This window comes from Gobius niger (genome assembly GCF_951799975.1).
Source record: "Gobius niger genome assembly, chromosome: 3".
NCBI lineage: Eukaryota > Metazoa > Chordata > Actinopteri > Gobiiformes > Gobiidae > Gobius > Gobius niger.
Genome location: NC_136854.1, coordinates 41,064,275 through 41,077,370, shown reverse-complemented (window position 1 = coordinate 41,077,370; position 13,096 = coordinate 41,064,275). Strand labels below are relative to the sequence as shown.

At 42.8% G+C, this 13,096-nt stretch overlaps 1 protein-coding gene across 1 annotated transcript in view; it reads left to right on the top strand.

Annotated features, from left to right (window-relative positions):
* The first annotated feature begins 447 nt into the window (after positions 1–447).
* LOC306960804 (dual specificity testis-specific protein kinase 2-like) overlaps positions 448–13,096 on the top strand; it is a 39,919-nt gene continuing 27,270 nt past the window's right edge. The window contains exon 1 of the mRNA XM_079553370.1: positions 448–657. Coding sequence (XP_079409496.1) covers positions 451–657 — 207 coding nt within the window. The 5' untranslated portion in view covers positions 448–450. The remainder of the gene's footprint in view (positions 658–13,096) is intronic.

The following is a 13,096-nucleotide window of genomic DNA, read 5'->3' as shown; positions in this document are numbered from 1 at the left end:
GCCTACCCTTGTTTTTTTAAACTTACAGCACGTGTTTTTGTTAAACCTTCTAACATAATATCAGTTCCCAGCCCTACTTATAAATGAACTTGCTTTTTCCGTAATACTTTGTACATTAACCACAGCTTCTCAATCTCTCTTGTGTTTGGGAACAGGCGTCTTCCCAACAACCTGCCATCGAACCCAGTGACATGAGGAGGAACAAGCCTGAGTGACCGAACCGGCAGGAGAATCATCTTTGGAGGCTTTTTCCGTGTTTTAAGAATGACTTTATTTCCATCTTGATTGAAAAGTAAGATTTTGGATTCTCGGATCACCTTCGGTCCCCTCCTTTCACGATGTCGGGCCTGAACGCCGTCGCCGCTCCCGGAAGGACTACCAAATCCTAACGTTTGAGATCATTTGGCCGAGAATAGAGGAGCGGCGGTGGTCTCCGGGAGCGCCCGCAGGATGGACTACCACGCCGAGTGCTGCTTCTGCGACCCGGAGGAGGGGCACCCGGGGGCGGACGACCTGCCCCTCCACAGCATCCACGCCCCCAACCGCATGCGGCCCTCGTCCTACAGGGCCCTGAGGAGCGCCGTGTCCAGCCTGGCGAGGATCGACGACTTCTTCTGCGAGAAAATAGGCTCGGGGTTCTTCTCCGAGGTCTTTAAGGTACGTGGAGATGTTCGGCGGACGGGCCTTCGTCGATCTATGAAGCGTTTGTGAAAAATGAGCGGGTTTTTTACGAGCGTGTTGTGGAGCTGCGAGATCTTTTGGCTTTGTTTTGTTTATAGCGGTGGTTCTCAAACGTTTCACACCAGGATTAAACTAAATCAGGAACAAGAACTTGTAATACTCTTTTCCGAATTTCCGTATTTTAAGCAACAAGCATTTAAAAACATCTCAGTCCGGTGGAAGACTGGTGAGTTTGCGATTACTTTATTTATTTATTTTTGTATTTGGTCGGGACAGAGCATGTTAAAGGGACTATACAGAGTTTAAAAATGTTAAAACTAAGTATTTTCCTCCCCCCACATGTTCCAGCCATGTCCTAATGTGTAGAATGAGCTCAGACCTGTTCCCCACAACTGCCTCTAAAATCCTGCACTGTCACTCAGAAAGGTGTTAATTCGGGTCCAAAGTGCCGTATGACCTGAGGTGGCAGTAGTGAGTATAAAATGGCCAACTCAGATCTAGTCTTTTTAAAGGGGGGGGTATTACTACATCATGTTATTATGTCATTCCCTCATTAAAAACATGCCTGAAGTGTTGCCTTGGCACATCCACGTATTTTTGAGTAATCTGTAAAAACTCTGATGGCGGCCATTTAAGGGATAGGTTTGCCTGAGTCCTCCTAGGAACGCCCCCACCTCCTGGAGACGCCTCCGAGCTTTCGTCACCAGCCGAGTAACCAACCACTGCTCCTCAGCAGAACCCCCTCCCCACTGATGCCACAGACAGCGTGTGGAGGGGGCGTGTCGGAAAGGCTCAGAGGTTCTTAAAGAGACAGAGGCCTATTTCAAGACATTCACTACAGCCATTTTGAGAGAGACATTTTATACAAGGCAGTTATTCTAATTTACTGCATTTACAGACCAACAGAAGGTTTCGTCATCATTGTAGTGTGATATAGACTGGTGCTATGTGACTGAAAAAAGCAGAATACCTCCTCTTTAAAGGAACAGGCCACCGTTTTTCCATACTGAGATATGTTCTTACCTGAGCTTAGACGAGTTGATCCGTACCTGTCTGGTCTTTGTGCCCGTGGAAGAGCTTGGTCGCTTCTAACTTCCCCCCCTGTTTGGGGCCATACGAATACACTGGGAGAGGCCAAATGCTAACAATATCTTTGGTTGTTTTGCGTGACTGAGGGCAAGACCAGACAGTTACGCATCAACTCGTCTAAGCTCAGGTAAGAACTCACGGGACTCGTGCATGTAAACACGCCAACGCTTTCAAGCTTTTGAGACGCCAACGCATTTAAATGACTAGCTCAATGATAAAAGACCATTTTATTTGATGACGTGAAGTTCCCTGCTTTCCCACAGAAAAAAGCACATGAACACAAACCAACTGGGGGGCGATGTCACAGCTACCCCAGGGCAGCTGTGGCTACAATACTAGCTTAGCACCACCAAGTATGGAGTAAACGAATAATGCAATGTAAAGTGTAAAGCATCTTGGAGTGTCCAGAAAAGCGCTATATAAAACAAATGCATTATTATTATTATCTTGGGAAAAGAACGCGACATAAGCCTAATTTCCCATCCATCGTCCCACACTCTCAAACACACTCTCACTCATCGCGGCCTATTGTACATGTTTTTATCAGTAGGAGAAACCGTATTACTCGGAGGAAACCTACAGAGACGCGTGGAGAACTCAAAGCGATTTACATCAAGGAGGAACCACTCACCCATTAATTCATACAAGCAGCGTCAGACACTGGAGGCAAAGTGGGTGAGTGTCTCGCCCGAGGACACAACGGACAGAGTGTTAAAAGCTCATACAAATATTGCATCACCCTAATATTGCAGCCATGTTCTCCAGTTAAAGGGATATTTCAGGATTTTTTGACATAGGGCCTCATTTCCTAGTTATCCAGAGTGTTGCTGATACCTGGAGATATTTTTTTTTGTAATTCACACTGCAAAAAGTGAATATCAAGCATTGTCTTAAATGTCTTGAATTGAGAAAATGTTACTAGTTTTGAGCAGTTTTCACTCATTTAGACTTTTTTCCTGATCTGACCAAGTTTACTTTGCTCTTTTGACGTACGTTTACGACTAGTTCTAAGGGAAATCTCGTTTGAAATAAGAAAGTAAAACTGCCAATGAGATAAGACCCATGTTCTTACCCCATTGGCAAAGAAAATTACTTGAAATAAGGACGAAATGTCTTGAAACGAGTCAGAAACATCTCAAGACAAGTAAAATAATCTGGGTCAAAAGCCCAACTACATCTTTCCTCGTCAAAACATCTCATATTCGGATTATTATGCTCAAATTGAGCCTTTTATACTAATCTAGTTAATTAGTTTTTGCAGTGCATGCAGTTCTTATGTTTGAAGAGTTTCGTGGCGCTAGGCTAATGCAAGGCTAGCGCATTTCTATGGTATCAGCTAGCCTGCATTAAAAACAGTCTGACCCGCTCCACAGAGCACCTGAGGCAAATCACTTATAACACCAGACTAACGATTTAAATGTCTGTGTCCATAGAATAATTTTAACCATTTTGCATTTAAAATAACTTATATTTGAGCAGCATCAGCTTCGTGTTTGTATAAGCTACGTTGCGGCGGAGTGATCTGCTAGAAAATAGTCCCTCAAAATGCGATCATTCATGTGATGCAAGGTCAGTTATATTCCAAATATTATTCTATCGACACAGACATGTATATGGTTAGTCTGGTGTTATACATGATTTGCCTCAGGTGCTCTGTGGAGCGGGTCACACTGTTTTTAATGCAGGCTAGCTGATACCATAGAAATGCACTAGCCTTGCATTAGGTGTGTTTAAGACGAAGTGCGCCTCGCCTCGATTCCAGACGGGACCGGGCGGTGGCGTCCGAGGGCGGAGAAAGGCGCCTCTAATCGAGTCAGACACATCTCAGCCCCGAGAACAGAGAGGAGCCTCAGGTCACGCAGCGTCTCGCGTTTGTTAGAAAGAGTTTGGGAATAAAACTGTTTTAAAAGTTTGTGAACACATTTCTGCTTCTCCCACACACCAGACAGACCCATCACTACAGCTACAATAACAGACTCTCCTCTTACAGTTTAGGATTAGAATAATAAACTTATGCTTATTTAAATGTAGGCCATATGTTGAACACACTGGCACTTTCTGTCAAATATGAAGCATTTCTGCAGATTTAAGTAGATCTGTGATGAGGCAGGAGCTGCGGAGCGTCAGGGCAACACGTCTCCGACCTAAACATAACTCGTATCGGATCATCTGTCAGTCCTCTGTCGGCGCACGTGTTTACGGCACTTCATTTCCCACAATCCCTTTGGCCTTTGTAGTACAGCCAGCCGAGCGAGAAAAGCAACTTCGCTCGCCGACCCAAGACGCTCCAGCCGCCTCGGTCTCACGAGAGCACGGGCACCGTCGCACAGGTGGCGTCAGAGCGAGGCGGGGCCATCTTGGACACGAATCTGACCGGCCCGCACCGCCCGCCTGCAGCGCCTCGCTCATCTTAAACACACCTAGCGCCACGTAACTCTTCAAACATAAGAACTGCATGAATTACAAAAAAGAAAATCTCTAGAAATCAGCAACACTCTGGATAACTAGGAAATGAGGCCCTATGTTAAAAATCCTGAAATATCCCTTTAATGACTGATTATTAAAACAGCTGACATTTATATTAATAATCGATTAATCACAATGAATCTAATAGTTTCCAGTGGCACACGTTCCACAGTTTGAGAAACATTACAGGAAGCAGCAGACATAAGGCAGACATAAGGCAGAGTGTGTCTGCAAATGGCCGCCTCCCTCCACTCCCCCTCATGTACAGAGCTTCGATTATCTCACTTCAGTGGTAAATAATCCATACCTGCCCGTGGCCCCCTCACCTCCTGTACGTCTGAGCGAAGAGCCGCCAATCCCTTTAAGTAAAGCTGGAGCAGGCGGAACGAAACTCACTCCCCATGTACACAGGCCCACTGATCCATTTATTTATATAGCAGACAGAACTTAACTCCACAGACGCTCCTGCTTTCTGTACGAAGGCAGAGAGTCTGGAAATGAGCTCACAAAGAAGAAGAAACTACTAAATGGTGTTCCTCAAAACTCTGTGAAGACTGACTCCAGGGGAAAGATTCAAAATTGTCTCAAATAAGTCAATTTTGCATGAGATAATGCAAAACAGACCTGGAGTTGTATTTCATGCCACTCTTTGAGTAATCTTTGAATCTTCTCGCCCTGAGGTGAAACTACTGGATGTTTTGTTTCAGCGGTTCTAGATCAATATTGTGTTTTCTAACCAACAGAGTGTGAGACAGAGTGTGATGAAGATGTGTTTATTATGTGATTTTTACCAAATAATGTGGCGGCTGGTGATGTAAACTCTAGACGGGGCTGTTGTACAAGGTGTTTGTGTTTTTTTTTTTGCTATCAGATCTACTAAACGCATTTACCCCCACTTGTCAGACTTAAAAGAAGCCCGCAACCAACAAGCTTTACAAACAATGCTTATTCCCAGAGCGTCAGACCAACAACAAGGCAAAAGTACTCTATACATGCCTTTCAGTCATGTGACTTTTGTTGTTATGGCGGCCATTTTGAATACCGAGGTAGCATTACGCCAGGGGTGTCCAAACTTTTTTCATGTGGGGCCGCGTACAGGCGGTGAAGGGCCACAGATCGGTGGTTAGGGCCGCGAAACCTTCGATTAGCAGAAGTCTGAATTGTGTCCCACACCTTTGTTAATGCTTAAAAACTTCGTGCCAGCTCTGTCTTAGAATAAAATGTTAGTTGGTAGGTTAGAATTGTGTTGAATTATTTCATTTAAACTAAAAAGGACCATCTCATGATATGTACCGATGCAGCAAGGAGCCCGAGGGCCACCAACAATTGGACTGAGGGCCGCATTTGGCCCCCGGGCCGTACTTTGGACACCCCTGCATTATGCAGTACTACAACATGTAACAATATCTCTACTCAGGATATAAAAGACAACTGATCAACAGTGGCATTTTTATTCACTCGTAATCATTGCTCAAGAAGAAAACGGCCCCAGAGACACACGTTTATTTGAAGAAACCAGTAAGTCAGTGTTTAAGCTGCTACTGGTATGCTAGCGGTTAGCATTTAGCTTAAACAGCTCAGCTCTGACTCCAAACATCAAGCCTCTGATACAACATGTGACAGAGGTCAGAGCTGAACTGCTACGCCCCTTCTATGACGAGATGCCGTCTGTATCTATCGGACCCCAAAATCCATATCGGTCGGGCCTTGCTAATAATATTGTATTACCTCGCGTAATATTTAAAAATCCAAATTTTATTTTATGTTTTTTCGCCATGGTAAAAGCCTGAAGATAAAACTTGAAAGCTGAATGTTCGATAGCTTTTCAATGAAATTATATATAAAAAAATACACATCTTGTGAATATAGACAGGACTGTAAAGGCTTTGAGAAATAATTTTCTTCCACAATTTCAATAATCATGGATTAAATGTAGATGTAGAATTGTGACAGGACAATCGTCATGGTAACCAAGGCTCCAGAGCGACGGGAGCCGCTCCGAGCACTGCTTTATGGAGCGTCCAAATCGCTGTGGTCGGATTCACACTGAGGCTCGGTCCTCCAAACATCTAGCCTCAGATACAACATGTGACAGAGGTCAGAGCTGAACTGCTACTGTAGTGTTTTCTCAGTTCATAGATGTGAGCCGTCAATGGCTGACAGTTGCTAACCGGTAGCATGCTAACGCCTTGAGCAGCTTAAACACTGACTCAGACTGAGACTCTGTTGACATGACACACTGTAAAAATCACAGAGAAAGGTTTTCTGTTTCCTCTTTGATGTGTTCATTTAGTCTTCAGAGTGAAGCAGATCTTCAGTAAATCCTGCTGTAGCTCGACAGACAGAGCTGCTACGTCTGAGCCACATCTGCTGGTTGTTTCACATAAACGTGCGTCTCTGGGGCCGTGTTTTAACTGTTACTTTTTTGAGCAATGATTACGAGTACATAAAAATGCCGCTGTCGATCAGTTGTCTTTCATTTTCATCCTGAGTAGAGATATTGTTACATGTTGTAGTTCTGCATAATTGTACTTCAGTGTTCAAAATGGCCGCCGGAACTATAGATAGAGACGGCATCTCTGGAATCGCCCATATATGGTCATTTTTGAAAACAGTTAAGGGGGAAAACAATTTCGAAAAACTGTATATTTTCTCTAATTATTCAAAAACTACTGTAACAAACGCTGAAATATGAACATAGTTTCTACTAAATAATGATACAAAGACATGGGGAGGAGCAAAGTGGTTCAACATCCCATAAATACATGAATAACGGAGAATGCAAACTTGATGCTACATGTTAGCATCGGGCTAATGCTAACGGTTAGCTAGCGCTTGCTACAACTGCCGTTTTTTCACTTCTACTGAACAATCTGCTGTGAGAAAATATCCAAATGGGCCCGATTTACACTTGACTTTATTTGTATGTGATAAATAAGTTGATATTCCACCAGAAAATGGCAAAAAAGAGTGAAACATTGTGTTTCTCTAAAGATTCTATTTTCCCCCTCGGCGAAACCACGCCCCCTTCTATGACGAGATGCCGTCTGTATCTATGTGTGATGCCATTGCACTGCAGTCAAACAGCTCCAAAACATAATTTAAACAGCAGATTGCCTAGCAGTGCATTCACAGTCAGCACAATGATATGAGAACATGAAGGAGTCGTTTGTGTCCTGCTAAAGTTAACAAGAGACTGAACCTGGACAGATGTGAGCCGCGGTGTAAACATGGACTCACCTGTCGCACTGAGGAGCATCACATCCTCACGTCTGTTTGAAACTCCATAAACACTCGGCAGCTCCCCCACTACATGTGTCTCCAGGAGTCGTCCAAAAAAACAAAGAATATCCGTATAATCCACCAGTGTTTGCTAGTTTCCCCATAGTGTTTGCAGAGAGCCTGTGCAACTTAAGTGAAAGTAACCAATGAGGAGTCTTCAGTGTGGTGAACTGCTCCGTGATTGGGTCCCGGGCTCAGTCCCGGAGCCAAGTGTCTGTGCTGGAGGCGGGACCTGCGGCACCGCCATCATCACTGTCATTATGTGTTCTTGGGACTAATCGGAACGAACCCTTTTTTTGTCCTTGTGTTAAAAATCAGATGTATAAAACGACAATGATTATACACAGTAATGACATTAGGCAATTAGGATGTAAAATTAACTATAATAAATGAAAAATACTTGTTCATTCTTCTTTCTCTTAGCCTAGTCCACCTTGCCCATAGGTTTTTTGGCTCATATCTCAGTCATTACTGGAAGAATCCACATGGAACAAAAACTGTCACAAAGTTCATTTTCTCCTCTGTCGGCACTTATGAACTAATGTCCAATTATTTTCTCTGAAACACGTCAAAAGGTGGTGACAATATGTGAAAACATGAGCGTGATGTTGTCCAATAGAAAGGACTTTCAGACAGGGCTGCAACGATTATTTTGTAATCGATTAATCTATCGATTATCTTTACGATTAATCGAGTAATCGCTTGGCTGTGAATGGTGTAGGAAAATTGTATTTTTTCAATTCTTTTTAATCACATATAGCTTAAGTGGCCAGCTTGAAGATGTGTTGATGGAGTAAACTAAAGGGAAATGTTTGTTGGAGACTCTATTCATGAACAACATGTACACAGACCCTAACTATATAAACAAAGTAGGTTTTCATCAAAAATACTACATTTTTATGTCATTTTTGCTCCATTTTAGTCTGTGTGAACCAGAAAACGATTCATCAATTACTAGAATAGTTGTCAACTATTTCATTAATCGATTAGTCGTTTCAGCCCTACTTTCAGACATAAAAATAATATCACAGGTTTGTGAATCCAATCACGATCAGATACTGAAGAGGAATCTTCTTACAAAAACTGCATTCCTCCCATAGAGTTGTATTGGCCCTGCCCTCCATCTGACATTATGACATCATCACTTTCTAAATCGTAAATGCCACCCCAGCCGTCCCTGACCAAATACCTTCAAAAAGCATAATACCGACTCTTAAAGGAGAAAAGGAAACATTTGAGATTTTAGCCATTTTATAACATTCCCTCATCTGCAGCTTAATTCCCTCAAATCTGTATTTTCTTGGCTCAGAAGGAACATGCACATTTGTGAGGTCATAATCCATCATTGGACCTGTTCTGCGCTCAAAGTGTGTTCTTCACGAAGCCATGGATGTTCTAGCATGCTGAGTGAAAGCTTGATTTCTCATCATTCTATCCCACTGCTGCCTCCAGAAAGAATGTTTTTAAGCCTCTCTTGTGTGTAACACCTGCAGAGCCTCATAGATTCTCTGGTTGTTTTGTCAGTGGGTCAGTGTTGTGTGAGAGTGGGGTCAGGACCTGCTGCAGACTAAGCAGATTACTGTCCCACACCAGCCTGAGAGGCCACGTTCAGTCCAGTGTCCAGTGAAGGTGAGGGCCGGTGCGGCTGGAGCAGAGGGGACGCGTCACGGCTATTTTAAGTTATGTCGAGCTAAGTCAAAGTCTAGTCGAGTTATTTAGAGGAGAAGAGCTGCTTTTGCCTGTAGTTTTGGTACGTTTTTGTTTACATTGTGTAAAAAAGGCCTTTTGTGTCGTTAAGTCCCAACTTAATCACATCCAGTTCATTCATTTTTTTGCAACTAGATTGAAGAAAATGATGAAGGCTCAATATCTGATTGCTCTTTATCAGACCAGTTAATACATTTAAGGTCCGAACATTTCCACCTTTATTAAAGGAATAGGCCACCGTTTTTACACACTGAGATATGTTCTTACCTGAGCTTTGACGAGTTCTTTAGGACCTGTCTGGTCTTCCCCCGTGCCTTCAGTCACGTAAACACAGCACAGACGGCGTTAGCATTTAGCCTCTCCCTCTCTCCACTATAGCTCCAAAACAGGTCAAGATAGAAGCTACCAAGCTCTTCCACGTTTTCCCTATTTAAATATGGTTACGTGAAGTGTTCCACTACAAAGTATAATTACACAAAATTAAACAATGTGGATTTTTTAAGCGGATAAAAGGGGGAACTATAATGTAAGTAAGGATTAAACAACGAGGAGCCGTGCATTAGACGGTTATAATGCACGACGCAGAGTCAAGAACACCACGACGCGCAGCGGAGTGCATTATAACCGTCTAATGCGGCTCCTCGTTGTTTAATCCGCTTATACCAGGGTCCCACAAACGTAACATTTATAATAAATATTTGTTTCATTTACTAAAGTCACTAAATCTGCCAGACTACGGGACTATTTTGTGTGGGTTATTAGCCGGTCACTGAAGGCTGGTCTCAGAGCGAGTCATTCTCCGCAGCTATTACGAGGATCTCAGTCAGGCTCAACGACACAACATCAGCACAGAATCACAACACAACAGGACTAACCCGGAAACACTTTTCCGTGGAAGTAAACACCGATATGCGGCACTCGTGGGCAGGAGTTATTTCACTTTTACGCTGTTTAACCTGAAGCTAGCTAGCTAGCTCAACCAGCTCAACTGTTTATGGAAACAGCTGCGGTGGAGTCGCTCACACCTGGGCCCAACTGAAACTTTTATGTTTGACTTTACTAATCCAGACAAATATTTTTAAATGCAGGATCATTTTATGGACGCCTGAAAATCATGAATAGTGCCTTAAGCGTTTTCAATCGAAATGTAAAGCTCATATGTTATTAACAGTAGCTAACCTAGCTGCTCACTCTCCTCTACAAACATTTAGCAAACCTTTTGTTTCGGCCAAAAACGTTGAAATTAAACAAAATCGTTCCTGTCAGTCACTAATTACGCCTTTATCTGATTCAGCTGTGTCATGCGTTGCTATGGCGACGCCCACAGCGGAGTGACATCCCAGTGATTTAACTACCGGACTACGTGTGCGGTTATACCAAAATAATGCACCAGCCAATCAGAATCCAGTATTCACCCAGACCATGGTATAAGGCGTAATAATACCAGGAGTAGTTTGGCATCCGCACAGTAAAGTGAAGATTACTGCGCGGATTTCGAACTACTCCTGGTATTATTACGCCTTACAATATAGTTCCCCCTTTTATCCGCTTAGAAAATCCACATTGTTTAATTTTGTGTAATTATACTTTGTAGTGTAACACTTCACGTAACCATATTTAAATAGGGAAAACGTGGAAGAGCTTGGTAGCTTCTATCTTGACCTGTTTTGGAGCTATAGAGGAGAGAGGGAGAGGCTAAATGCTAACGCCGTCTGCGTTGTGTTTACGTGACTGAAGATCAGACAGGTCCTAAAGAACTCGTCAAAGCTAAGGTAAGAACATATCTCAGTATGTAAAAACGGTGGCCTATTCCTTTAAATCCTTTTATCTTCAATTCGTCCTTTTGACTGAAGACATTTCATAAAAGTATTGAAAGTATCACATACATGACACACTTTGCCCCAGCCCTTATACATTACCTTCCAGAAGTGCAGGCTGATGGAGATGTTTACCAGAGCCTTCATCAGGAGTGAAATAATAACGGTCATTTATCTTTGAGTCTCTAGAAATGCACTTTCTCAGACTAATGGATTGTTATCGACATAAATTTACACCGCAGAGTTTCCAAACAGCACTTAAACGTTCCTCCATTAGTCAACATGAAGGCTGTTTGATTTCACATGAGACACTTTCCGCTCTGGTGTTGCGTTTTAATGGAGTCCTGCAGAAACGCTGCTGTAAATCCGCATTCCTGAGGCTCTTATCGGAGTCTCGCTCCCCCAAACAGTGGACGGGACCGGCCCGTGAAACTTACAGGTACTTTGGCCGAGTGGAATTCGTGTTTAGCGAAATCCCACACGCATCGAAGTTACTTATAGGATCAGCAACTTTCACAAATCTGAAAATGATTCAGTTTTCACGTGAATCTGTGGGAGGGGCTTATGGTGATATTGCTTGAATATCAGGAAATGAAGGATTTTTTTGCTTTAGTTGTTTTAGATCAATATTGTAAATGTTGATGTGTTTGTGATTATTTCCAAATAATATAATCATAATAACCCATTTTTAACCAGTTACCGCCATCCACCACCTGTAAGTTGTTTTACTCACACTGATCCTACACGTATTTTCAGAAACTACAAAATCTTAGCTTTCAAGTGAGGCACTGGCCGACAAATACATGATAAAATAAACAGGGACAAAAAAAGCAAACGACAAACAAACTTACAAAAGCGCCAAAAAAAGCGATGAATATGCCACAAAAAACACAACAAAAAACGTCAAGAACACGTCAAATTATGTGACAATTGCACAACAATAAAGCACATAAAAAACAACAAAAACTTTTAGATCAGACAGGTACGCATCAACTCACCTAAGCTCAGGTAAGAACATATCTCAGTATGGAAAAATGGTGGCCTGTTCCTTTAAAGAGTCTAGATGCAAGTTGGTCATTTTATACTCACTACTGCCACCTCAGGTCTTATGTGTAACTGCACCGTCTATATTAAACTCCTGCATGACGGCACTTCGGACCCGAAATAACACCTTTTTGAGTGACAGTGCAGGATTTTAGAGGCAGTTGTGGTGAACAGGACTGAGGTTTTTGCGTTTTCGTTGTCTTTTTGTTGCTTTTCTGGTACGTTTTTGTCATATTTTTGACGTTTTTTTTTGTTGCGTATTCATCGCTTTTATGTCAGAAAAATGTGCGTCAAAGAAGAAGGTAAATATGCAAATAAGTAGAAGTAATAGGATAAAAGCACGTATGTACAATTAATAAAATAACTTAAAGAGGAAGCAAAAGTATAAATAAATCCAGTTTGAACAAAATGTAAAATTATCAATGTTATCTGCAAAGAACTGGATCATAGTTGTTAAAGTGAAGTCCTATCAGGTGATTGTGATAAAGTCTAAGGACTCTAAAGCCTACATTACAAATAATTAGCAAAAGTTTAGCTAAACCGAGACTAAACTGAAGCCCGAGCTCGTTTATGTTTGAGTGTCTGAAAGTGTCACGGCGGTGGATTTAACAGATCAGCAGCGGTGATGGGAAAAGCCTATTATGGCTCTATTATTACCTCTGTGCACTTCACTGCAGCAGGAGCTGAACCCTGTCTGTGCAGCAGCGACCGGATCACCACAGTCACCGCTAGGTTCACCACAGTCACCGCTAGGATCACCACAGTCACCACTAGTTTCACCACAGTCACCGCTAGGTTCACCACAGTCACCGCTAGGTTCATCACAGTCACCGCTAGGTTCACCACAGTGACCACTAGGTTCACCACAGTCACCGCTAGGTTCACCACAGTCACCGCTAGGATCACCACAGTCACCACTAGGATCACCACAGTCACCACTAGGTTCACCACAGTCACCGCTAGGTTCACCACAGTCACCGCTAGGTTCATCACAGTCACCGCTAGGATCA